General features: G+C 44.7%; 1 protein-coding gene across 1 annotated transcript in view; it reads right to left on the reverse strand.

The window, feature by feature from the left end:
- The window catches only part of ZBTB20 (zinc finger and BTB domain containing 20), a 428,724-nt gene that overhangs the window by 819 nt on the left and 399,931 nt on the right, over window positions 1–27,974 (reverse strand). The window contains exon 8 of the mRNA XM_004706412.3: window positions 11,154–12,758. Coding sequence (XP_004706469.1) covers window positions 11,154–12,758 — 1,605 coding nt within the window. The remainder of the gene's footprint in view (window positions 1–11,153; window positions 12,759–27,974) is intronic.

A 27,974-nucleotide genomic window follows, 5' to 3' on the forward strand; every position in this document is an offset into this window, starting at 1 on the left:
AAACAAAAAATTAAGAATAAAAATGAAATCTGGTAGGTTAATGGATCATCCTTGATTGGAAAGATCCAATCCTTCCTGGCCTCTCCCGTTCAGATCTTGCTTTAAAGTGATGCCAGGATAGTAGTCTACAGTTTTCCATTTTCTCAGGCCAGAAAATGGCTCTTTGAGAGCTCCCGGGCATTCCCTACTACCCGTCTTCACAGGTCACTCTGTGGAGAAAGGGGAGGGCTGCTTTAGGGCTCATCTCTTTCAGCAGCATCCTGGGGGGGCGGGGGGGGGGGGGGGGGGGCGGGGCAGAGCGATGGGAGTCACAGTATCAAGCAAATGTAAGAAATCGGAGAGAGGAAAGATCATTGGTCGATGGAACTGTCTAGAATCTTTGGAAATTCAGGGCAGTGGTCATAAAGCTTGGCTCTTTCAAGTCCCTACTTCAGTATTCTGTAAATGCCCTGATTGTAGGTCGGGGACCTATAGCCAACACAGGAATAAGTCATTCTGAAGAGCTATACCATTTTGAACAGAAATCTTCTTAAAATGTGGCTTCACAGCTAATTCCAGATTGGCTGCATTGTGCTGTAGATTGGCCTAGTCTCAGGTGTAGGGGCTGAATCGGCGATGGACAATGTGATTATCTCAAAGGTCCAGGCACCAACACAATGCAGGACACTGACAAATCACCACATGTCTCGGAGGCAGAGACCCCTACCTAAATCACTGTGCCCACTGTGTAGACATATTTGTGTGGGCATTCTTATCACAGGGGTATTTGTCACTCCCTCGCCTCCCCTACCCCATTAAATTGTTCCATATGCTTCCGGAACTCCTCAGTCAATTAAAATAATATTTTTTCTGCCTCCTTCTTTTGCTCTCAGGGCCCTTTTGCCTTGATAGGACCCTTTATTCTCCTCGGTTCCGGGCACTTGTTGGCTGCTGTTTTACAAATGAGGCAACAAAGCCGAGTTAAAATGGTGATGTGCTACCACACTTGGCCCCTCTACTTGTCTGGACAAAAGATAGAAGGAAAACCAAGACCCAGAAAAGAAAGAAGCTCCCCTTTCACAGGGGTAGCCCGATTCATAACAGTAGCAAAATGACAGTTTGAAGTAGCAATGAAAATAATGTTATGGTTGGGGGTCACCACCACATGGGGAACTGTCAGAAAGGGTTGCAGCATTAGGAAGGTTGGGAACCACTAGTCTATATGAACCATGGCCTCCTTTACCCTGAGAGCAGAACTACTAGACGGTGCTCAACTACCAGTACCTAATGTTGATAAGGGCTGTAAATGGAGGGATCCAAATAGAACATGAGAAGAACCTCAAATTCATAAAAAGTTCAGACTTACTGGACCAGTTGAGACTAAAGACAGTTTCAAAATTTGGAACTAAAACTATCTCCCCTCCGGACATCTCTGAAGTATCTAACATTGGTTTACAAAATAAGTCACTAAACCCTTGAGCACCAAGCTTGTTTTAGAAATCATCTATAGGAAACCAAAAGGTCAACAACTATTTTTAACAACAGAAACAACAACAACCAAAAGATGAGAGGGTAAGAGGGTAAGGGAACTAAATGACTGGAAAGTGAACCTCCAGGGTGGAAATAAAGGGAATGTTCACGCCAAGTGATCAGTGCCACTGAACAACTTGCACAGGAATTGTTGAATGGGACCTAATTTGCTAAGTGAACTTTCATTGAAAACAATAAATTATGACCTTGAAAAACAGCACGCTAAGGAAGAATAGGCAGTCATTCAGTGGTGATATGTATGACATGCCTCAGTGGGCCTGTGGCATTTTAAATATCTCCTTTAGGACTTCTTTTGGTATTGCAGTTTGGTCCAGCTCTCCTCCCCCAATAATGATCACTCGATAGAGGGCCTCACTTCAAAGAAGAAAGCCTGTCCCAACCTACAGACCCCCACCTCTGTAACTTTCCTGATGATATTTTAACATCTGACTCTGAATGTTGCACTAGGGTAGGAAATTCATATTTTACATTCCAGTCAACTTCGATTTAAAACACTTGCCTGGGTTTTCTTTTTTGTCCCATTGTGGTAATAATAGCACTGAAAACAGTCGCCATACATTGTGGGCTTACTACTGTGTGCCAGCTTCAGACTCAATGTTAAGTGATTGATAGTCCTGGTCTGTTTTATGAATCTGTATCTCATCCAGAAAAATATTCTTTATGTTTTCAAACATAAAAGAATATGTTTTGAAGCCCACAATCATAATAAATGATTGGTTCATTCAGGAATTACTCCACAAATTTCTCAATCAGTTTGATTGATCTTTCTAATTTCCCCCCTTTTAGTTATTCATAAATATTTTGATCCGGTGTCCTTTTTTCTCAGCTCTCCTCTAATTTACTTCCCCTCTATCCTCACTGATGGGGCAGTAGGATCCATTGGATCAGAAGTTAAGAGAGAAAATGCTCATTTTTAGACTAAAATGAAACCATTTCAGGAAACCTCATTCCTAATACTCCCAGTTTGCTACAGAGTTCAGGCTGCGCATACGTTTACAGAGGCAAGTATGTGTGGAATGAGAGTTCCCTACCAGCGCTGTGACCGTCCACGTGGGCTACTTTCAGCTGCAATGTTCTATCAGCTGTGGAGACATTTGGGATTCACCTGGTTTGTGCCATCACCATACTTTCAGTGCAGTCTATACAGACCCTGGGGGGTCAGCCAAGGAACATTTAAAACATGACCCCCTGTCGCCTTCAGTCGGATGTGTGCCTTAAGTTCCATATGGTATTTTGGTTTAAAAAGTTTAAATTTTGTCTATGTTAAAATAGTCTTACTGTCTAAAACTCTCACCTTTTAATAATGTGTTTTCCTTTTAGGCCAAGTCATTGATGAAGGGGCTTTCACACCTTTCTAATCTGACTGTAAGTGGATTATTTACAGTTGCCATCTCTTCCTCTATAGGCTATCTTACACCTATCTCTATATCTCTCTATCTCTTTGTCTATCTGTTATTTGTATGCACGCAGTATTGGTTCTGCCATTCGATATCCGTATGACTTTTGAATTTGTAAGTGTTTTCATCTCTTGGAGTTTCTGAAACAAACTGTAAGGAAAGAGCTGGACCCAGCACTTGCTGCAACCTTTGCCGACACAGTGGTCAGTGGTCCCAGCATACAAACCTGAGGACAAACTCTGCTTCTGGCCTAACCAGGGCATCAGTGGAGGGCGACTCGCTCAATCGCTCAATACATCAGCAGCCCCACATTTTAAATAGGACACATTATCCTGTACCCTTTCCTGTTGCAGAAAAACTGCATGATAATTAACAAAGAAACATGCTTGCAAAGCACTTGGGAGCTCCTTCAAGGAAGGTACTCTATAATTATTAAGGTGCTGCGATGGGACATGGTAGGCATTTCAAAAACGTGCCTTATCAAGAGGGCTGCATTTTCAGATCAGTTAGTATTTAGAGTTTTTATTTCTACAGGTCTAGATTTCAAACAGTAACACTCAGCAGAAAGGATTTCCCTCAAGCGTTCCCTCGGGTCCCCCAAAGGATTTCCCATGCCGTTCCTGGGCTGGCTGGGTCACCTGGTTGCAGTTCTCTGAAGGCAGAAAGTGAGGACGAGGGCTAGTGGGCGGCGTGCCAAGTGACCAGGAAAGGGCAAGTCTGATTCACGAGAGACGTCCATCCTAAAGCAGATGCTCGGCTTGTAAGATGAGGGGGAGACATCCAATACACGCCTGTACTTTAAAAGGATCCATTTGGGGCCTAGATATGAATTCCATTTACTCACGTGGCTTAGGCAGGTTTCTGAACCTATTTAAGCCTTAGTATCTCTATCTATAACGTGAGAAAGCTCAAGGTGTTTTGGACCTTAAAGAGACAACCTTTAGTACAGTTTCCAGTCATGTCCTCAACTTTTAGGCAACTTAGACTGTCCCTTTTAACATAAAGGACTGGTGACCAATGAATCTGAAAAATGGCACCGAGCCAACCCAGGATGGAACACTGTTTTGGCAGTCAATAACCAGCATTTGGGAGTTCACAGTAGAGTCCACACTCAGTCACATGCATCAGTGAGAAGAGGAGGCCGCCTGCGGGCATGGTGGCCAAATGAGAGGCTGACCGTTTGACAGCCCAGCTGCTAGAGGGGAGGAAAGGCCTGGTGATCTGCTTCCATCACGGCTCCAACTTCAGAAAGCCTGTGGGGCAGCTCTACCCTGTCCTACACGGTCAACAAGAGCCTAAACCAACTTGATGGCACACCACATCAGTGGTGAGAAGTGACTATTTGATTAAGATGTCCTCAAACACCGGGAGCAGAGGATTTCCTAGCAAGCAGCACGGAGCATGCGAGGAGGCAGAGGGAACAGAAAACGAACGGGAGAGGAGGCGGTGAAGGGGGAGACAACCTTCTCTTGCAAAGGATGGGGGTGGTGATGAGCATACATGCTTTCCTCCATTTTTTTTCGGATGCCTATTCTCAAAATAAGCACTTTCCAACCACCTGTTACAGTCTAGGAACTAATACTCTACCATGGTTGACAAGGGACAAAAAGGAAAGAGGAAGAAAGATACTGTGTAGGTTCATAGATGCGCAAAGGGTTCTGCCCAAAGTTCATGAATTTGAAGCCAAAGCCGCATCCGCATGGCCTGAGCCACCCCACTAGGTTCTAAACAGGGTCTAGGGAGTAGAGATTTAGCAAGAGCCTGTTTACTCTTTCTATTCTCTTTCATTCTTACTAGGCTCCTCTGAATACTTTTCAGTATCCTTTGCTTCATTTCTCAACCTCCCAATCATCCTTTGTAGCACAGACCCTCCTCCTCTAGGAGAACTTTGATGGGTCGAGGAAGGGGCCAGAAGCACCAAGGCTGAGTGCTTGCTCAGATGGCAGGCAAGCAAGCACGGAAGAGGTGGCTCCTGGCAAGTACACAGAAACGTTTCTCGAAAGTGTAGGTCAGGAGTCCTTAAACTTTTTTAACAGGGGGCCAGTTCACTGTCCCTCAGACCGTTGGAGGGCCAGACTACAGTTTTAAAAAAAAACCATGAACAAATTCCTATGTACACTGGATGAGGCGGCTGCTAAGCAGGACAGGCAGCGGCGGCAAAAACACCCGGCGGGCCGGATAAATGTCCCTGGCAGGCCGCACATGGCCCCGCGGGTCGTGGTTTGAGGACCCCCTGGTGTAGGTGCTCTGAAGGGGGAAGCCAAGACTGGACCAGAACCTGTGAGAGGCTCGCTCCCATCAAAAGAAGTGTTCACTTGGAGGGAGGAGCTTGGAGGGACTGCCCGTGGAGCACACATTCACAAATATCTGGGGCTTCAGCGACAACCACGACCTTCTCATGCCAAATAGGACTGTGAAAACCTCAGAGCCCTCCATGCACATTATTTGACCACGACTTTATGAGCGGACGGTATTCACATCCCCAGCAGATGTTCTCTTGCAACAGAGGCACAACAACCTCCTCAAGGTCAAGTCAGTATGGGCACAGGGTGTATCAGTCCAGTTAGGTTTACTTCCTGATAACACTATCTGTGTTTTCTGGATTATGCTACAAAATGTGGGACACTGCTGTAATATATATGTAATATAATGTACATAGTGGGGGCGTTACATATAGCATTAGTATTCCTATACATGTGAGCTAATTTTAGGGCATTTATAGCTAAGTGCTTTCACATAAATTATGCTATTTGACTCTCAGAGCAACCAAATGAAGAACTATTCAGATACATGATTTAAATGGATAAGACTAGGCATCAGATTGGTTTTAGAACTTACCTAAAGTCACTCTGTCAGTAAGTGGTAAATATATGGCTTTCTTACTACAGACCTTACACTTGCTCCATTAACCAACTGGCTTCACATAATTGAGAGTCCATGCTCATCTAAATCGCACTATCGATACTCTATTATTGACACTGTTACACTACTATCAGTTACGTCTATTTGCACTGAATTCATAGCGAAGTAGTCAAGTTTCTCAAAGTAACAAAAGCACTCTCACACGTTCCGAGGGCACTAGTGGGCGAAAACCAGTCATCAGTTGGACCCTTGATAACAAGCTCCAGAAAAAGGCCCAAACACTACAGGTGCTAATAAAGAAAAACAAGCGGGAACACAGACAGCTCTACAGTACATTCTCTACCGAGAGAAAACGACCAGAGAACAGAAACTTCACAGTCTGCCTGAGAAAGAGGGCATTGATGTGGCAGTCCCTTGAATTACATGATCCTGGAAAGTAGGCCTATATGTTTAAACATTCTTTCAGCAATTCATTCACCAAACACTTGGTGTGCAGATACATTTGCTACCCTCAAGCTCTAACTTCTATTTTTCACATATGCTTATCTATAGATCTTAAAGCAAAAAAGGGCTATGATGAGTCTTAAAAGATAGTTGCAACTTGATAGGGTTGTCAGTTAATATATAGGGTAAATTGAATTTGAATGTCATATGAACAATGACTATTTTTCATATAAATAATGCTTTTTTGGGTATATTTATCCCCCAAATATGGTATGAAACATATAACGATAAGTATTTATTATCTGTGAACTTTCAACCAACTGGGCATCCTATACTTTTATTTGCTAAAAACTACAGGAAAATAAATACTGTGAATGCCATGCAGATCACTCTTTATATTCTGTGTGCTACTTTATTACACAAAGTCAAAGCAAACAGAACTTGATACGTAAACATATTTATAGTTATAAAAACGTATTTAACGGATATACATTTTATACTACTTCTGAGGGGCTACCTCATAAAATGAATAACTGTGGAAACTAACCACTCGTCCCTTTGGAAGTGATCAAACATCACCAGGTATTTACTGAATGTCTGCATATGCTGGGTATTATGCGGGATACATTGAAGCATCAGGTATCTACATAGATATGTGCATGAGAGCATGTGAGTGTGTATGCATGTGTGTAACTGTTCATGCTCTGATCAAATGTATGTTTGCATGACGTACAGTTAGATATATAGTCACTGCAGTCTCTAGGTAGCTTGAAAGACTTGGCTCCCCTCTTAGGTGAGCGATTAGAATCGATTCTACATTGTGTGATTGCTGACCCTTCGCACTCTGATTCAGGAGCCCCAGGGCGGGGCCCATGACTTTGCATAATTTGCAAGCTATTCCTACGGACCATACGTTTGAAAACCACTATTCAGGGTTATCTTTCTCTTTTCTTTACAGGTAGCTTTCCTGATCCACTTTTATACCAAGGCAGAGTGAGTCTTACATTGGCCATACTTCCATTCCTGTTCCTTTGTTGTGGTTTTTTCCTCCTCTGAGGGAAACGGAGGAGACAGCTTTTCTGCTTGACAGGATAGTATCTGTTGTCTAATTCTTTTCTTTTCCAACATGTCCTACACAAACACATCCTCAGCATTAAGGGCTCCTGGAAAAGGTGTGAAATCCCACTTTAAGAAGCAAACTTCCTCTAAGCAATTGAAAAGTACTTTGTTAGGAGACACGGGCCACAGTGGATCCAGGCCCCGACTTAATTCCATAGCTTCAGATGGTCTTGCCTTTTACGATCTTGACCAACAGTTTTTAAACTTTATGGATCCTCTCAATGGCACAAAAGTCTTGACAGACAGATGGCTCCTCCAACTTTCCACTGACAGATAATTATGGGGTGAGTGAAGAGTGTCACTTCTTTTAAAAGACGTGACAGAGATATATGTAGATTATTAGTTGTTCCCTGATGTGGCCACATTATACACACTGATACCGTAGTTTATTGAAAGCCTCATAGCTTGTTCGAGATTTACAGCACACTTGGACCACACGCAAATTTTCAAAATGCCTTTACTCCTAGCATTTGTGTCTATGAGATCTAAATGTTCAAGTCTATGGCTGATTTTCTCCTGGGCAAAACCAGTGATCTGGGTTAACCACAGAATATTGTGTTGGAGAAATATTCTGTAGATGAGATAGACAATTTTTGATAGTACCCTGAAGATTTTATGTTGTAAGTTTAGAGGCTTATTTCGGTGTATAACCTTATAAGGTGCAGGAAGTGGATAGCCTCTCTCCATCAGGAGGGACGCACATAATGGGAGAGTCAGAGGTAGTGGTGGGATTCGGCCAGTTTGCATCGGTTTGGAAGAACTGATACTTAGTTTTTTGTTCAGTTCGGTGAGCCAGTTGTTGAAATGGCACTTGTGATCAGGGTGCTCTCTAAGGGAGGTGGCTGGCAGCCACCAAATGTGGAAAACACAAATTTACATTCTTTGCTCTTTTTTAATGTTCATAAGTACAACAGTCTTCTAAGTACCTGTAGTCGTGTTCATTCGGTCTATAAGTATAAAAAGTTAGATGGAACTATGCTTGCAATATTTATTCCTTTCATAAAACTCGTTATACTTTTGCTGGAATACTGTATCTGTATTCCCTTGCTTTTGTGACTTCAGTAAACAAACACATAACATAATGAGAAAAAGTGACAAACCAACAGAGTGACACGCTGTCATCTGTGTCAGCTTTGTGTTACGCTCGGAATTCCCACAAGATAGTAGGAGTGAGTGAGGCCATTCCTGAAGAATTTTGGCTCAACAATTCCTGTAGGTTCAGCAGAAACGGAAAGGGGCTTTACAAAGATGAACATAACATGTTCGGAGAAGAGAAGTGGCCTGTTTCTAATGTATCAAACACAATGACTCATGTCTAAATGGCCTACTCTAAAGGAAGGGGATTCTACTTCTACAGCGAAAAGAAGGTTAAGGACAAATCATGCAGCCGGTGACACTCGGATAAAAGCAGAGACCATTGAAAATGAGGCTGTCAAGCAAGAAGAAATAGGGAAATACCTTAAATGACAGTTTTATTGTGGGTTTTTTTTTGGTCAGGTATTCTTTATTTAATATTTTTAAATGAATATTTTAAAACTCTTTTATAACTTAATCTAGTTTTGTGGGCCTCTTTTATTGTTCTTATTTAAGTGCTAGCTGAATTAAATAAAAAACTGCTTTTTGGTATATCTTTTTTTAATACTTAAATTATCATTAGGCAGCAAACTGGTTGTTAAATGATTTGATCCCCACCACTGGTCAGATGCGTTTATCAATCCAGGACCAGCAATGCAAACTTTGGCTATGGAGACACTTCCACCAACGATCTATTTTCTCTCTAAACCGGAACCCGATAATTTGTAAGACAACTATTCAGAGGATGAAAGGCCATAATATATGTGAGGGCACTCTGACAACCATGAATTTCCACACCATTTAAAAATAGGAATATTTGATTAAATCACCACATAATGGCGATATCTGCACCACATGGAAAGTTCCCCTGACTGAGCTCCAGTTATGAGTGCATACACTCACCCACAAGAAACTCACTTCAACCGTTCTTTCTAAGCTCAGTAGTGATTCACTGTGTTCATTTGGAGGTGTGAAATGATCTTCTTTAAAACCAACTGATTCATATGAAGACATACACATTGATTTCCATTCACGCGCTGACTTAAGTAGAACTGCAAGGAAGGCGAGGTTCGTCTTAAGCAATGTTCTGGTTTGGGTGTTCGCTTCCATGCTGGGCACCTTGTCTGCTATTCTCTTTCCCTTCTCTAATTCTCGATTTAAACTGAGCTGCTTTATGTCCCATCCCCCAGATTCCTGACCTGACACAGGTTGCTTTGAGAGACCGATTGCTTTCCCGTGTCACGGGTCTACTCTTTCACGGGCAATTTAATGGTCATTGAACAGGCATGGTCTGGAAGCAAATGCTAACCAAAAGAGTGACACTCATGACAGAAATTACAAATATCCTGAGCATCACTGGAGGTGGGTATGTAGAGGACCAAAAATCAAGGTGGAACCAAATCACATAGGTGGTCACTGGTAAAGAAACACACCGGTGGCATTCCCACCCCTTGGCTGCCCCACTACATTGCTGGAAAGAGCACCGGCTGGCAGGTCAGGAGATCCTGGCTCTAAAGGGAAAATCAGGGTCTTGCTCGATAACATTCCCTATGAATGAATCCCTTCTGCAACATTCCTACCAAACACCCATCCAGTCTCTCCCCGAACACTGCCGGGTACAAGATCACACTCCCTTTAAAGGCACTCTATCCCATCGGAGAGCTGCTCTGACTAGTGACAAGCTTGATGGCTTCCAATCATTGATTGGTTCAGCTCTAGCTTTTTGAGTCAAACCAAATAAACTTAATGTTTCCTCTTCCCAACTATTTAAATAAAACTGCTACCTATAATTTATTATGTGACAAGAATACTTCTAAAAACTTCACATGTAAATTCATTTAACCCTTGAATCATTGGAAGCTATACCATGACCGTTCTCATCCTGTAGACAAGCATACACGTAGAGAACGTCCCAGTGATTGTCCCAAGATGATAGCTTTGGCAGCTGCTAAGCCTGAATTTATTAAGCCTAGTCAGTCTGGCTCCTGAGCGCAAGCTCCTAATCACTACAGTAAGCTGCCTTTAATAAGCAAATACTGGAACGTGACTTATAGGATATGCTGAGTCTCCTGCAAGCTGACCATTCCTAGGATTTTCCACCATGGCTTTATGCCCCTCGCCCGTTATAACCTGCCTTCTGATGGTGGCCCAGTTAGGCGACAGTCTTTTTCTAAAGTAGTTTCTAGAACAGACAGTTGTCACTAGCTGTGAAAAACAGACAATGGCCAATAGAGAACCGACTAAATCTATCACTCACTCGTCAGTTCCGGGACCATGAATGCGGCTGAAGGTTACATCTGCTTTCTGTGTGGCCTCTTCAGGCTGATAACGCTCCTTCCTGGTTTGCCTGTGCAGTTCTGGTCTCGAAAGCCAAGGTCCAGGGAAACATACGGCCTCCAAGGACTCTTCCAATTCTGAACAGCTAGGAAACTACAGTGCCTATAGAGGCTGTTGTACCTGCATATGTGGCCTGTTTCCATGATAAGTTACTGTGATGTTGTCTCTGGGCAGTAGGATACTTTATTCCAGAATGAGGAATGGGTATGGCTGGGGTGGGGGGTGGGGGGTGGGGGGCAGGGAGGATGTTCGAGATGATGACGCATAATGGACCCTCCTTAAAATCTGAGGTGACACTCTACACCTCCCCTCCCACCCACTGTCCTGTCTCTCCCTTCCCACAGCCACCGCGCACACTCTGGGCCGGGCATCCCGAGAGCCTTTACTCACCTGTGTGGACGAACATGTGCTTGACGTAATTCTGCTTGGCCGTGAAAGTCTTGTTGCACAGGGTGCACTCATAAGGCTTTTTTTCGCCCTGCCCACTGGCCGTGCTGTGGCCTGCGGATGGGGCCAGGGGCTGTGGCGCTGGCAGCTGTGCAGTAAAGGTCGACAGGCCTGGCTGGGACACTGTCACAAACTGGGTCTGCTGGCCTGTCAGGGGCTGCGGCAGGCTGAAGAGAAAAGGCTTGGGGCCGCTGCCCGCAGGCTGGGTAGTGAAGAGGGCCGGCAGGTAGGTGTTGCCGGCTGTGCCAATGACCTGTGTGTTGCTGGTCAAGGTCAGAGGCATCCTCAGGTTGCTGGTGAGGGTTTCTGTCTGGCGTAAGTAGAGCTGGGTACTTGGCAATGGCTGCCCGATGGATGTGTTGACCGACGGCTGCTGCAAGACACTCTTGTCGGAGCTGTTGCTGACCGTGATGACCGTGTTGTCCATCTCCACCTCGGTGCTTCTCTCTGGGGTGGAGGCACCTGTCTCTGGCTGGTGCGGTGGCGGGCCACCCTCGGTGGGGACTTCGGCGGCCTGCTCCGGTTGGGCCGGCTCCGCCTGGCCATCCCGGGATGCCCCGGCTCCGAACTGCTGCTCCACCGAGTCGGGCTCGGTACCTATGGATGAGCTGACGCCCGAGTCGAAGCTCTCCCCCTTGGGCTCGCTCTCGGTGCCCTCGGCCTGGTCGGTGTCTTCCGTGCACTCCTCAGACTCGTTGCGCTCCAGGATCTGCACTCGCTGCTGGCCGTAGTAGTCATAGTCGTCCTCCATCTCCTGCTTGATGTGGATGTTGCCCACCAGGGTCTGGATGCGCACGGGCCGGGGCTGCTTGCGGCAGTGCGTGGTCTCGGGGGTGGTGGACAGGTAGCGCTCCATCTGCTGCGAGCGCTCGTGGATGCGAGTGATCCAGCTGGGGTCTTCCATGTGGTGGTCGCGGGGCAGGCCGAGTGCCGTTTCGTGGTGGCTGACCACCGCCCCGCTGTAGAAGGAGCGCTCGCCGCTGCCGTTCTGCATGGAGCACGCGTACAGCGCCGAGTAGATCCTGTCCACGCTGTGCTGCGAGTGGCTCTGCAGGTAGCCCGACTCGGTGTCGCTGCTCTGGCCCGAGGTGCCGGACTCGGGCGTGCCTCGCGGTGTGTCCTGGCCCGAGTCCTGGATCCCCGCGCACACGTCGCCCACATTCTGGGACACAATGCGTGTGCACTCGTCGATGACGGTTTTGATCTGCAGGATGCTGGCGGCCGTGAGGATCTGCAGGGCTTCCGACTGCGAGACGCGGAGCACGCCGCTGTACATGAAGTCGATGAGCTTTTGCACGGACTGCACGGACACCACTGACGGGATCTCGATATCGCTGTAGCCCAGCAGCAGCTTGTCCTGGAAGAAGGGGCTGCCAGCGGCCAGCACGCAGCGGTGGGCACGCAGCATGCTCCCGTGGATGCGCACCGTCACGTCACAGAAGTGGCCACGGTTGCGCTGCTCGTTGAGGGTCTCGAGCACGGAATTGCTGAAGTTGTGAAGGTTGATGCTGTGAATGCGCTCGGTCATCCCCTTGCAACTGATGTCACCTGTAGCACGGCAAGACAGACAAAACAGGGAATGGGTCAGAGCCATCCTGGGACCGAGGGCCCGAGCCTACCAGACGCACTGTGCAGAGCCAAGCGGGGCCTGGAGGGGAGACGGGCAGGGATCCATCCGCGCGGAGACAATGGCCTGGGGTAACAACGCCTGGGTTTTTTGTCTGGCCTCAGTGTAACAACTATTGGGCCGTATTGAATCCATATTAATCTTCCCCTGCAGTTTCAGCCGGGGGAGGGGGGGTGTGTGTGTCAGTTGAAGTAGAAGGGTCTACAGTTTCAGCAGAGAACTGGCAGGTCAATGAAGATTTGTTCTTACTCTACCTAAAGACAGGACCTGTAGGAAAGCTTGTTTCCACCCAACTTACGGGCGTTCTTTATCTTCTTCGCAGATAGCAACAACAACAAAAAATTCCCTTCCTATGAAGTCATGTGAACTGCAACGCACTGCTTCGAGTCAACAGTGAGTCACAGCAACCGTGGAGGCCAGAGGAGAAGTGGCCCTGTGGGTTCCGAGGCTGCGCATCTCTGCAGGAGCAGAGACACCCATCTTTCTCCTGTGCAGGGGCCAGTGCGTTCACACGGCAGAAGCTCTGGTTAAGCTCTGGTTAGCAGCCACCAGGGCGCCTTTCCAACTTGCACCGTGCATGCAAAACCGGAGCGAGAGCCTATGTCAGACGAAGGTGTCCAACACAGAGCTGCGGCCACCTTTCCGGCTGGGGGATGGCTCTGCACCGTGCTGGTCACAGGCACACTCGCCCGCCTTGCTTTCTGGATCTACCTTCTCTGGCCCGATATGGTCACCTGGCTGAGCAGTTTCTAGGGTGGCTATGTGTGATATGAGTGGTCTTCTGATTTTCCTTAGGCTTAAGAAGAAAGAATGCTAAAAAAACCAAACCCAACCAACCAACACCCCACCCTACCCCCAAGAAACAAAAACAAAATACCACAAACAAAACACAAAGCCAAGCCCAAAGAAACCAGAGATGACATTCCCGCCCCTGGCGAATGGGGACATTGGGTGACCACATTTATCATTCCAGCCAGGCACTTCGGAGTCTGAGAAGGAGCACCGTGGGCACGTAGGCCAGAACAGCAGGCGTAAGCTGGGACAGGCTGCGAGAGGGCCAGCACAAAAGTACTGCTACTGGGGTTCCGGTTCATATTGTTTAGGTTCATTCAAAATAAAATGGGATTCCGCATGTCATTGTGAATAGTGCAGACAAGTCTTCTCACTCAGATACTTCGTCTCAGTCAGGAAGGTGCCTTCAAAACCGGTTCTGATCAAACCAGCGGCTTCTGAGGGGATCTGCTAGACCAGTTCCATTCAAAGTAGAGCAGTCCGCTCAGAAGGTCATGGGGGGTATTTCTTGGGATAGGTGTCTAGTAGGACACAGAACAATCACAGGGACTTTATTAGAAGAACTTAAAAAACATGGTAAACTTGCATTGGTGAGAGAAAGGCTAGAAAAGTTGTGCTTTTGAAGAGGTGTAAATAGATGTGTAGAATTCTTTGGGGAAGGGTTAGAGAGATGGAAAGGGCATCAAAAGTTTATGGACCAGGGCCGGGGTGGGGGGAGATGGGGGAATCGATCATAATGAGCGACACACAACCACACACACCCCTCCAGGGGGAACAAAGGAAACCATGGGGGAAGGGAGACAGTGGTCGGTGTGAGACATGAAAATAATAATAATTTATAATCTATCAAGGGGTCACGAGGGTGGGGAGCTGGGAGAGGGGGGAAAGAGCTGATACCAAGGGATCAATAGAAAGTAATTATCGAGAAAAGAATCATGGCAACATATGTACAAATATGCCTGATATAATAGATGTTTGGATTGTAATAAGAATTGTAAGAGCCCTCCCTCAATAAAATGCACATCAAAAACTAAATAAAGAGTCAGCAGAGAACCCATAGACTGAGAAAAACATTCGGTAATATTACTTCAGATAAAGGGTACATCGGCAAAAATCTACAGAAAAATACAAGATCTTAAGAAGAAAAAATACAAACAATCCAATCAGAAAATGGGCACCAGACATGAGTAGACAATTTTCCGGAGAAACCTACAGGCAGCCAACAACCATATGAGGAGATGTTCGAGACCATTCTCAAGAAGATAAATAGAAATTAAAACAACACTGAGATATCACCACACATCAACAAATTTTTCAAAATTTAAGAAAACAAAATAATGAATACTGGAGAGGATGTGGAGGGATAGGAATACTTTTACATTGCTGACGGGGCTATTGAACTGTACAACCACTTGGAAATCAGTATGGCGTGTCCTGACATACATGCAAATACACATTTTGATACTTTCTTTCTACTACAGACATATATCCACCTATGTTTATTGCAGAAATTTCCACAATAGCTAAAACATGCAAACAACCCCCCAACAAATGAAGAATGGATAAACAAGCTCTGATATATTCATACTATAGAATTTTAAGCATCAATTTAAAAAATAACTCAAACACCACAAGACACAGACCAACCTAAGAACAAAATGCTTACCAAACTCAGTCAATCTGACAAAGAAAAATAATTACAATACCATTGTTACAAGGAAAAACAAAAAAATGTGGCTTGTGCACCAATAGATAAGACTTTGATAACTATGAGGCCAGGGATTGGGTGGGAACAGGGAGAGGGGAGGGATGTAGGGAGGGGAGGAGGGCTTAACAGGATGTTGTTGTTGATTTCATTTCCTGTGATGTGCTCTGTGTGTGTGTGTGTGTGTGTGTGTGTGTGTGTGTGTAATGTTTCTTTCAAAACCAATACAAACTACCTTACAAATCAGGCTAGACCGGAGAATACACATTGGTACAGAAAAGAGTTCTCTACAACTGCAATTCAGGACCGATAAACTCCTTCAGGAATAGTTGTGGGAGTAACCATATCATGAGGATAGGTGGGTGTTGAGCAGGGGGAAGGGGGAGAAGGCGGAACCCATCACAAGGTTGGATATATAGCGCTCCCCAGGGGAATGAATAACAGAAATGTGGGTGAAGGGCGACAACGGGGCAGTGTAAGATACGAACTAATAATAACAATATATAATTGATCAAGGATTTATGGGGTGGAAGGGTAAAAAAGGAGGAGCTTATACCAAGGACTCAAGTTTGGAAATGACGATGGCAACATATGTACAAATATACTTGATACAATTGATGTATGGAATGTAATAAGAGCTGAAAGAGCCGCCAATAAAATGACTTTTAAAAAACAAAAAGACTCCTCAAGATTCTTTATCCCTAAAACCTAGAGTACTTTGAGTGGCTTTTAAAAAAAAAAGGAGAAAATTCAAATGGATTTGGAGTCTCTAGTGACTAACAAATTCATCTCAAACAAAAACAAGTGAGAACCAGAGGGAGAGCAGGGGAGGAGGGAAGGGGGAAGGGGAGGGAGGAGGAGGAAAAGGGAGGAGAGAGGGGGAGGGGAGGAGAAGGAAAGGAGAGACACAGAGAGAAAGACTCCCCAAGGTTACGGCCAGCAGACAGGAGGGGTGCCTACCTCCACAGCTTCTTTTTCCTTGGCTTTGGATAGAAAACTCCTCAGGGTGAAGTGTGAGTTCAACTAGTGTCTCTCCCTTGCCTCCCTTGGTCTCCTCACCCTGTCTGAGCTCCGTCCAGGCGATTACACCCTTTTTTATACTACTTATTTCCTTTGTTCCTATCTCTACACACAATCAACCTTAAATGTATCCACTTAACTTCATCAGTGCCTACAGGCTCTAGATGCCTTTAGTCATACAAGTTGTACTAGTTTCTGTAGGAGTTGTTTTCCCGTTACATCATCCATCCAGTTTTAACCTAAAACATTGCATTAGGATGCAATTTCCATCTTTTCTCACTTGCATAAAACAAGCCCTCTGCCTGACTGAGCAATGATGGTGGACCCGCTGATTTGTGTTAATAGAAAATAGGTCCAAGAGGATGACATTAAGAATCCAGGAAGGGCTATCCAGGAAGTTCGCAGACCAAATTCCCAAGTTCCTGATGAATTACTCATGTATGTTTACCAGACTAATAATAACCAGAGCAAAGATCTTTCTTAAAGTTTTACCACATGTCAAACACCATTCTAACTACTTTATGTGAGTTGCTTCATTTAATCATCAAGAAATCTGACGTAGCAGGTAGTACACGGAGCTTTCACAGCTTGTGGAAAACTACGTGATGTTTTAATTCTATTTTACCCAGAACTTTTTGAAACTCCTAGTAATTTTTTTTTTCCGTTTTGGTCATATAAATGCTTTTATTTAACACATTTTAAGACTTCAGTTTCCTAATACCAGTAATCAAGAAGCTATATTACATGACTGTTAAGTTTCCCTCATTTTATCAGGGGCTCATACAACTCTTATCACAATCCATAGATACATCAATTGTGTAAAGCACATTTGTACATTCATTGTCCTCATCATTCTCAAAACATTTGCTCTCCACCTAAGCCGCTGGCATCAGCTCATTTTTTCCCTTCCCTCCCTGCTTCCCCCTCCCTCAGGAACCCTTGATAATTTATAAATTATTATTTTGTCATATCTTGGCCTGTCTGACGTCTCCCTTCACCCACTTTTCTGTTGTCCGTCCCCCAGGGAGGAGGTCACATGTAGATCCTTCTAATCGATTCCCCCTTTCCAACCCACCTTCCCTCCACCCTCCCAGTATCACTGCTCACACCACTGGTCCTGAAGGGATCATGTGCCCTGGATTACCTGTGTTTCCAGTTCCTGTCTGTACCAGTGTACATCCTCTGCTCTAACCAGATTTGTAAGGTACAATTGGGATCATGATAGTTGGGGAGGAGGAAGCATTTAGGAACTAGAGGCAAGTTGTATGCTTCATCGTTGCTACATCTCACCCTGACTAGCTCATCTCCTCCCCAAGACCCCTTCTATCTAGTGGCCTATAAATGGGTTTTGGGTCTCCATTCTGCACTCCCCACCTCATTCACTATGATATGATTTTTTTTCCTGATGATGCCTGATACCTGATCCCTTCGACATCTCATGATCGCACAGGCTGGTGTGCTTCTTCCATGTGAGCTTTGTTGCTTCTGAGCTAGATGGCTGCTTGTTTATCTTCACGCCTTTAAGACCCCAGACACCTATATCTTTTGATAGCCGGGCAACATCAACTTTCTTCACCACATTTGCTTATGCACCCATTTGTCTTCAGTGATCGTATCAGGGAGGGAGCACACAATGATGTCTTTTTGTTCTTTGATGCCTGATAACTGATCCATTTGGCACCTCGTGATCACACAGGCTGGTGTGCTTGAAACCCCTAATATTTTAACCCCCATTTTATAGCTGAGGAGCTGGAGGCCAGAGCAAGTAAGAAACCCACCCAAAGCCACACGGGCACTAAATGGCGTAGCTGAACGCAGGCAGTCTGGCTCCAGAATCCACCCTTGTAACCACTTTACAATCTCATCACATGCCCTGCTCTTGACTGAGGGCTGACTGGTGTGTGGCTGTGGTTGTGCTAGACAGTTGTGCGGAAAAGTCTGACTCTGTTACCTGTAGGACAGTGTTTCCCAAAGTAGGTGGCACCGCCCCTGGGAAGCAATGCAGACATCCAGCATGGCTGCTAGAGCAGCTATCTCACTTCATCTAGGGACCCTGGTGCTCTAGAGGGGGTGTGTTGGGTTACATTCCCCATGATTGGTAGTTTGAAACCACGAGTATCTCCATGGGAGGAAGACTGGGCTTTCTACTCCCATAAACAGTTAGTGTCTCAGAAACCCACTGTCGGGATTGTGGCCTATAGTACAAAAGCTTTTCATTGCCAGGGAATTGTTCAGTCATTTCCCCCACCCCACCCCACCCCCGCAGAAACGAGGTAGTCAAATTCAGTTAGGGAACCTAGGCTCTAGAGCAGTGGTTCTCAACCTTCCTAATGCCGTGACCCTTTAATACAGTTCCTCATGTTGTGGTGAACCCCCAACCATAAGGTTATTTTCATTGCTACTTCATAACTGTCGTTTTGCTACTGTTGATTTGTAATGTAAATAGCTGATATGCAGGATGCATTTTCATTGTTAGAAGTTGAACATAATTAAAGCATAGTGATTCATGACAAAACAATGTGTAATTATATATTGTGATATATTTATTTCTAATTACCAATAAATGAAATTTTGTCTTGAAGCATGGTGTAGCCTGGGTAACAGTCTTCACGCCGGGTACTCATATGTGGGCGTATGTACATGCGGGCGGACCCGCCTGGAGATGGATCGAGGAGCGGTATCTCGGTTCCTAAGAAACGGGAAATATGTGTTTCCCAGTGACCCCAGTGAAAGGGTCGTTTGACCACCAAAGGGGTCGCGATCCAATGGTTGAGAACCGCTGTTCTAGAGACTCATATCCCTATCCATGACTTCACACAGCTTTCATGTTTCTAGACTTTGAGACTTCAAGACAGCCCTAGTTATCTAACTTAAGAGTCTTTGAAGTGGAATAAAGCATTAGATAAAACAAGTTGCCCAGGCATAAAAGAGAGTAGAGTTTTGATATATAATTTTACTTAAAGTAAGGCCTGAGAGAAGAATCAACTTGATGGCAGCATTTTTGTTTGTTTGTTTGGTTTTTTGGGAAGGCCTATTAGTGATACTAGATTTAAGAAAACATAGCAAGCAGTGAAAGAGTTGGTTCTGAAATAAAATCACCAACACTGAGTAGAATTAATTACTTTCTATTTGACAGATTTGCTTTTGCTTCCCCTCCCCCCCACACACACAGGTGAAAATACTCTTAAACACCTATTTGCTCAGGGCAGCAACTATTATTATTATAGTATTACTATGAGAGATGTATGACAGAGCAGTCTTTCAACACATTCAGGGAAGAAGCTCTACCCTACTTATCAAAATAATGTACATGGAGTGCTTTACAGTTTATGAAACACTTTCGCATGGGACCTTTGCTTACAGCAATCCCAAAGGTGTTCAAGACAACTAGTATTTACACTTAACATAAGGAATTGTATCTCTAAGTGTCAAAATGATTTGACCAAAGTCCAATACATCTAATAAGTGGTAAGGTTGGGACTAGAACCTAGGTTCCCGGAGGCTCTTCTGATTGGATAATATTGGATTACTAAGGAATGATGCTTGGATTGCCCAAAAGTCTCATTATCCTAATTCTTTGGACACAGACTAAAAAATACAGGCATTGGCAGTGATGACAATTCCCTTAGAGAAGTGGCATGGTGAAGAGCAAACATAGTTATTGTACCACATCACACATTCACACCCATCCCCACATCACACACACGCCCACCCACATACATCCCCCTCCCCCTACAGACACACACACGCATCACTGGAGGTACGCAGGAGATGCTGACAGGACCGCGGGACTCTCTCAGATGGGGCGAGACCATAACAAATGTCTATAAAATTTTTGTGCAATATTTCAGTTTACTGTTATTTGTTTTTTACCCCCAAATCTCTGTAGTATGTTAAAAGAAAAATATGTTGGGTAAGTTTATGGCACGCATCAATATATGTATAAGGTTAAAACTCCATGCTCATTTACTTTTTTGCAGTAAGGAGCCCAGGTGATCTCTCAGGTTACATGTGCTGTTACCCACCAGGTCAGCTGTTCCGTGGGAGAAAGATGAAGCCCTCTTGTCCCGTGAAGAGTCCGTCCTGAAACACATAGGGGCCGTTCTGCAAGGCCTATGGTGCCACTATGAGTGGAGACAGACTTGGTGGCAGTGAACTTTTTGTAAATGCTCTGCAGGCAGAGCTGTCATTAGCTCCTAATCATATGCTGCTGTTTTCATTGCTGCTGGTGTTTGTATAGTCACTGATTTTGTCAAATTTTCTGGTCTTTACGCTACAATACTATGTGGTGATTTGTATTTGTAGCCTATATCAATAACTTTTTCTAGCATGAAGTAGTTAAAAGAAAAGGAGAAAGAAATGGAAACGTTCCCAGTCATCTTGTAACTAAGATAGTGCTGTAATTCAATGCAGAAAGACTTCACAAAGTAAATTTGCTAGTATCTACATGATCTATGAACTATATTACATTTAAGCAATCTATGCCTGTATTCATCCTATATTATCCGATGGTTAAAAGTGAATGCACAATACTGAGGATTCTGTGTGGTCTGGCATGGGAGGAGATGGGGGATGCTGCACTGGGTGGCACCAACCCCAGGGATGCCACTGTCCAAAGCGTCTCATAAAACAGTCAAACTGCTCACGGAATAAAGTGGCTCACAAACTGAGTCTCTCCAAACCATTGGTTCCCAAGCTTATTGGGCCTACCACCCCCTTTTCAGGACAAAAAAATTACTCAGCGCCTCCTGACAATTAAAATTTTTTGTCCTATAGCCCATAATCCCGAATACAGTGTAGGTATCTTCTTTTGCAGCTCTCCTGGGATGTTCTAGCACCTACCCCCTCCTCCAAGAGGCCAGTATTACCCACTTTGGGAAACACCGATCTTCCTAATCAGGCGACGTTATACAGGTGATATATGGTGAACGATGCGGTAAATAGTCTGAGTTATGATGAGTGTAGTCACATCACCAGTTCTATTAAAAACCACAGCGCAGTCAGACCTGCACAGATACACAGGCAGACAAACTGATTTTTGTAGCTACACGCTTTGAAGCTGCTCCACGAAGAGTGTGCTGGCCCCATGCTGCAGACAGCTGTCATTAAAGGTTGTATCCGTTCTTGCTGAGCGAGCGGGATACAGATGCAACCAGGTCCCTGCCTCTCCATTCAAGTGCGCCACCAGCACACAATGCTGAAGTAATTCCTTTCTCAGGCTCGCTTTTCTTTTTAACATGAGTACAGTGGGAAAAAGTTTCTGCCAGAGCCAGGCGAAGTTCGGGCTTTTGTGAAACACATTCTTTTCATCCAGTGGGCATTAATGTATAGATTCCAATGGAATAAATCTGAAATACTCTACTGTAGAAGATTTTTCCCTCCATTGAAAGCAAATCTTGATTAGATGGTTATTCAGGGACTGTATAGGAAGGAACGGTGTGAAAACGTGAACCCTATTCTTTCTTAGATTGGCACTGAATAGGCATTTGGGCCATTCAAGGGGGAAAAGAAACAAAAGCAAAAAACCCAACAACTCTTGATTCTTCAAAACCACAGAACTCCACATCGATTATATGTTTGGCATGCTCTCCCTCCCAGCTTCCACAAAGGCCCCACAGTAGTCCGAATATAGAACTGATGTCCAAATGAAAGCCCCAAATGGACACAATGCTTCTCTATACATTTTAATCTAACAATCTACTTCCTTTTCACCAGAGTTAAAAATAGAGAGTCATTTATGCAGTGGCATTAGCTGGAACTGTGCGAGGAATTTCACCACGGAGAGCGGTGGTGTATTCTAAGTGACTGAATTCTATGTGGGAGCACAATATGGAGGGGCAAGCATGAGTACCAGAAGGAAAATCTGCTTGTGGTGAAATGGGTGCTAGAGGGCCATCTCTCTATCTGAGAGACGCCCCTCCCTCCCCTGCGCCTGCTCCTTTAGCTGTGGGGGTTTGGGGAGAGGCCTTAGCGTGAGAATGAGACCCGCTGCGCACCAGGGAACATGGACAAGAAAGGAAACCGCAGCAGGCAATCTAAGGTCTTTGAATTAGGTGTGAAATCCAGTCCTTTCTCAGCCAGGGGAGCAAAAGAATATATCACATTTAACTAGTGCAAGCGTGAGGTGCTGTAGAGGGGGAGATGAGAATTAGAAATCCCTGTGACTTGGGAGGAAATAAGCTCTCAAATTAAAACCAGTACAAATGTTGGTCAAACCAACAGGTGTAGTAAGTCAAATGGCCTGGCTGGATGCCATCTGAGGCACCGGACTTGGATGAAGTCAGTGCGTGAGCACATGAAACAGGCTTGGGTGGCAAGGGTGGCCACATTTCTACAACCGAGCCTCAGAGACTACCCTTTCTGCACTGTACCTTCTTCATCCCTTTGGCGGCTGAGAGTAATTTTTCTGATATGATCTCAGTCTATCACTTGTTGGATTTGCTTACCCACCTGGGCATGCCAGGTCCGGACCACTTGTTCTCTGGAGAAAGCAGGGATGCATGTGGTAACTCAAATCACGACTTTGCAAATCCACAGCCTTTGCCTGGCACGACTTCTACCCGACCTACCTGCTAAAGGAGGTGAGGGTGGGCCATGCTGATCCCTTTGGTCAGTATCTCCCAGAGTGGGTGATACTGCCCCCTGGGGGGCGGGATGCTGGAATTATCCAGACGGTTGCAAAAACAGATCAACTTTAGCCTAGGTTATTGGCTATATAGTACAAACGTTTTCCATTCCCAGGGAGATGCTGAGTGATTTTTTTTTTTCTGAAAAGGGGGTAGTAGGCAAGATAAGTTTGGGGGCCTATGCCTTACACTGTAGGGAGCATAGAACGCCTTTGCTCACAGGGTCCACTTCGAGAGCAGACCACCATTCACCTGCCTCACCTCCCTGTCACACTGGTCGCCTCCCAATCTTTGGAGGGGGGCTGGGGAAATCATCTCTACAAGGGGAGGGACAAGAAGAATGAGTCTTCTTGACCCACCTCACACATCCCACCTGACACTGGCACCGTGCCTCATTGCCCCTGATGACTATGGGAAGGACCTCCAGAGCCAGAGAGCTGCACAGCTTGACGCCCCCTTTCCTACTTGAAAAGGGGGATGTTGCAGGCCAGACTGGCCCAGCCTGGCCTCCGGGACCCTCAGGGATTTCATCGCACATCTTAGCCAGGATAAGAGAACCCTTCCTCATAAAACATAAACCGATTATTCAACTTTCAGAAATGAGCTTCAACCGTATTTGTAAAGGAATATAAACTAGATGTGAAAGTTGAGGACTGCCTCTATGTACATTTGTAGTTAACTATTTATTACTTTAGCCAGGCAAAGATGTTAAAATTACTAGCTTGTTTAGTTTCCATTTGTTATATATTGCCAAATTAATATTCCCAATCAAAATCTTTGTGTAGATGCATACATTCTGATTTATGTGATATCACATAAATTATGTTTCTGAGCTCGGTGTTATGGTTAAGAATTATCTTTCATACTACTACTAGGATTTTCATTCATTCAGGAAGTATTTCTAGAGCACACGTCAAGCATTTACAGATCCTTACAAAATCTATCTGAGGCCCTTAGGAGTTGTCGACCTTTCCCTCATGAGTGGACATGTTTACACTTTCATAGGGATAATGTCAGTGGCCTTCAGCAGAACCTTCAAACGGTCTGTGCTGATCCAAATTCAGAGGCTTTGACAGAGGCCCAAGCCGCTCTCTTTCAGCTGCTCGTAACTCCTTTCAATAACCAGACCCCTCAAGTTCAAGCCACCTTCATGGCTAGAGTGTGTTGCAGACACATCTGAGGCCCCAGGCCTGTGGGACTGGTTATTTCCCTTGAACGAAGAAGTTCAGCTGATGCTGTTTTAAGTGTTAATGTCAACAATAGTAGCTAAATTGGCAGAAAGTTAAATCCTTTGGGTGAGAGAATAAATGATTTTTTTTTTAAGGGAGGAGAGAAAAAAGTGAAGAAAGTATACAGTACTGATGCTAGCTGAAATGTGACAGAAACGGGACGGGGCCATCTAATTGCTGAAGCCGTTGGTATTTGCCCAAATTGGATCTCTATCAGGTGGCTGCTAGAGTGGATCCCCTTTGACAGTTAACACAAATCCATATAAAGACAAGCGAGCATTCTTTAACATTTTTGGCTGATACATAGAGACTGTGGCATAAACAATACAAATTCAACACACACTTAAAGAGTACTTTTAATTATGCCAATACATCAGGGTTCATCTGACCTGGCTTGAAAGTTCTCCAGTGCTTTTGTCAAACAGCCAACCAGCCAGGAAGACCGACTTCCTTTCTTCTCTACCCCCTTCCCCCTCCCCCACCCCCTTTCTCCCTTCTTCCGGCTGTTACACCATTGCGTCAGGAAGCCTCAAGTATGAGGAACAAGGCAGCAACATTCCCATCGAGGAATGCCTTAGCCCTGTGAGCCGCCCGGGCCCCGCCCTACGTCTGGACTGATCCTCCTTTCCGGACCTCCTTTTCCTCTTTCACACTGTCAAACTGGGTGAAGGCTGGGAACAAACGGATAGATTGAAAGGCTGATTTAGCTTCAGGTTCAAAGAAAGAAGCCATTCTGTAAAAAGGGCCTTCCATTTGGCCCCGTTTTCCCCCCTCCCCACTCCCCTTCCAAGGCTCTTGGTTTCCAACAGCCCAGGTCTTCGGTTCGTCTCATTGCAAAGGAAGTGCGCTGAGAAACGACGTCTGACCATGCCACAAATTGAAAATGCAACTGATGTATGGATGAAATGGCTTTCAAGTCACTTGGAAATTTTACTGAAGCATTGCTGAAATATTTACTGAGAATAGTGCTGTGTAAAAAGGAGGTGTAAGAACAAAGGTGATATGAAACCTACAAACAATGGAATTCATCCATAAGGACTTTTGTTGTGTGAACTGTGTATTAATCAAACAACTTCTCTCACACCTCAGGGTTCAGAAAACGGTGCTCTGCTTTTATCATTTTGGATTCTATGAATCTTCTAGCTGATCACGTTTCCCTCATGGCTCTGCTTACTAGGGAGCTCACAATCACACTTTGGGCCAACTCCTAGCAATTATTTAGGGCTTCGGGATCTGCTTTCTATGTAAAATGTACACACAGGCCAATCCTACTGTCAATTTCCTATTTTACCTCTACTCTGAGTTCCTTAAGTCTGTCCCCAACTCATGGGGTCACACACACATTAGCAGTAGGTGCTACCTGGTGCTGTGCTGTGCTATGACCGTCACAGCCTGTTGTGATCCACAAGACTGATTTTGGAAGTAGGTGTCACACCTTTGTCTCTAGTTGGACGCAGTAGATTATCTATATTCGATCACACAAATGTTAGTCAACAGAGCAAACAGCAATAGAGTAAGGAAAAATGGGAAACACTTACCTAGAGCGAAAGCTTCGAGCTTTGCGCATAAGGGATGCTGACTGCTCTGTGGCTCTGGACTATTTATAGTTCTCAGTGGGAGTTGTTTAGTTCGTACGTTGCATATGTTTCATGACTGAGCCGGGTTCGTGGTGGTGACATATTTAGTCTATATGGTTCTGAGATAAGCTCTTATCTCTACGTCAGGCCCCTGGTGGTGACGTATTTATCCATATATTTTCCAGTTTAGTCTGTGCCCTGGTGGTTGTGGTGTGGGTTATCTTAGTTTCGCTTCTTGTGAGGTGACTTGGAGTGCTGTCTTGAATGCTGGGTAACACTAAGTCCATGTTGGAAATTTAGATGCTCTATACAACCGTGCTTCCTCCCCCGACAGATGGGTGCTGACGGGGCTTGGGCCACGTAGGCTCTCCACATAGAAGGCGAGACCTCTCCCGTGGAACCACCGTTTCCCGCTAATTTCTATATAAATATACTTTCCTCTATACTTATTACCTTGTTGAGCTTCCTTTAAAGAGAATATAAATCCCTTTCATTTTGACAGAAGGGCATAGTGGAACAATCTAGCAATAAGTAATTGAGCATCAACTAATAGAATCAATTATAGAAATAAAGCTAAAAGTTTGACTTTGGGTATTATTAAACAACATGTTTTATGAATTTCAATGCCTTGTGCTCTGATTCCAGTAGAAGAAAACACTGAGAGTTCAAATCCCTTACTCTCTAAAACGTCAGCTTGTGAAGCAGCTGAGTTTTACCTCTGTGAACAAAAGCATTGGATAGCTATAATTCCAGACAACATCCTGAAAGATGCCCCTGCCCTCATTCTATAGTTTAAATGAAATGGTTCTTGAAAAGGAAAGACCGGTTTGGACTAAAGAAAAAAGTCAATGAAACCTGAGGTTGATGCCTTCAAATTCTCTTATATTGCGAACCTTTTGAGACATCTTTTTAAAAGGATTTCTTTTTCTCCTCTAAAGCTCATTTCTTACAAATTTAGCTGCTGCCCGATTGTAACCTTTCCCTTTGTTCACTAAATCTGGGGAATAACAACACAAACAAAACACCCCAGAGATGCTGCGTCCTTGGGTGGGATACATAAATGAGTAGAAGGATCTACTTAAATTCACAAAGGTGCACAGTTTGAATGTGACTTTGGATAACACTTTACAGAAGGAATACCTGTATAATGCCCAGAGTCTATAAGAATACATCATTTTGCTTAAAAATAAATTTCAATATTTTGAAGTGATTATGTATAAACAAGCATCTTTTTACTTATTATACTTATTAATCTGGTCTTTTTAAAAAAAATCTCTGTACCATCATACTTATTTTAGAACAAAACAGATTTGGAACTTCAGTGGGTTCAAAGTTTCAGTGTAACTCCCGGGAATGGCATTCCTTTGGAAAATAGGAACTGATGATGAATGATAGTTAGATATTAGCTTTTTGACTCTGGGAAACTTTTATCTGGACTTCAATGAGTGAGAAAACAATCCCACAGTGTCATTTTAAAGAAGTGCTTGAACTAAAGTTATAACAGAGTTTCCCAATTCACAAATATCCTTTTGTCTACTCTTGTACTGTTCTAAAACTGTTTTTGAAGCAGGCTTTCAAATTCATGCTCAAATGCTCTCTGTGCTTGGGTCTTCCTGGGGAAAACAAAAACAAAAGCAAACGAAAACCACTTTCTTCCGATATGACACCTGGTTATCAAATGTAGCTCTGTTTGTTGGCATGAGGGAGCAGCCGTATTTGCCCATAGCAGGTGTGCCCCTGAGCCGGGGTTCAACACCACAGCAACACACAGCAAACTCGCCACTGTCCAGGAGATGCTTCCTCGGAATCCCCTGGCTAGGGTTTCCGAGGCCGTACAAGTTGGCGGGAGCACAAAGCCTCACCTTTCTTTCTCCTGTGGAGTGGCTGGCTGGTGGGTTTGAACTGCCGACTAAGTAGCCTAACATGGAACCCTCTGCAGCACCAGGATCAATGGTTTTATCCAGGAGTGGAGTACTGACTACCCCAACGCAACAAGGAACAAGAGAAGCCTTTTTTGTGCATAGCTGGTTTTCTGGAAGTACAAAGGTGATTGGTTGTCCGCAGACCGACTGAAGAGGGTAACGGAAACAACTTTTCATCCACCCACTCAGAGTGATCCATTGTAGAACCCACTCAGTGATCCATTTCATCCACCCACTCAGAGTGATCCATTGTAGAACCCACTCAG

The sequence above is a fragment of the Echinops telfairi genome, unplaced genomic scaffold (assembly GCF_000313985.2).
Source record: "Echinops telfairi isolate 266 unplaced genomic scaffold, ASM31398v2 ScPeMD7_6;HRSCAF=24_0, whole genome shotgun sequence".
In the NCBI taxonomy this organism is placed as follows: domain Eukaryota; kingdom Metazoa; phylum Chordata; class Mammalia; order Afrosoricida; family Tenrecidae; genus Echinops; species Echinops telfairi.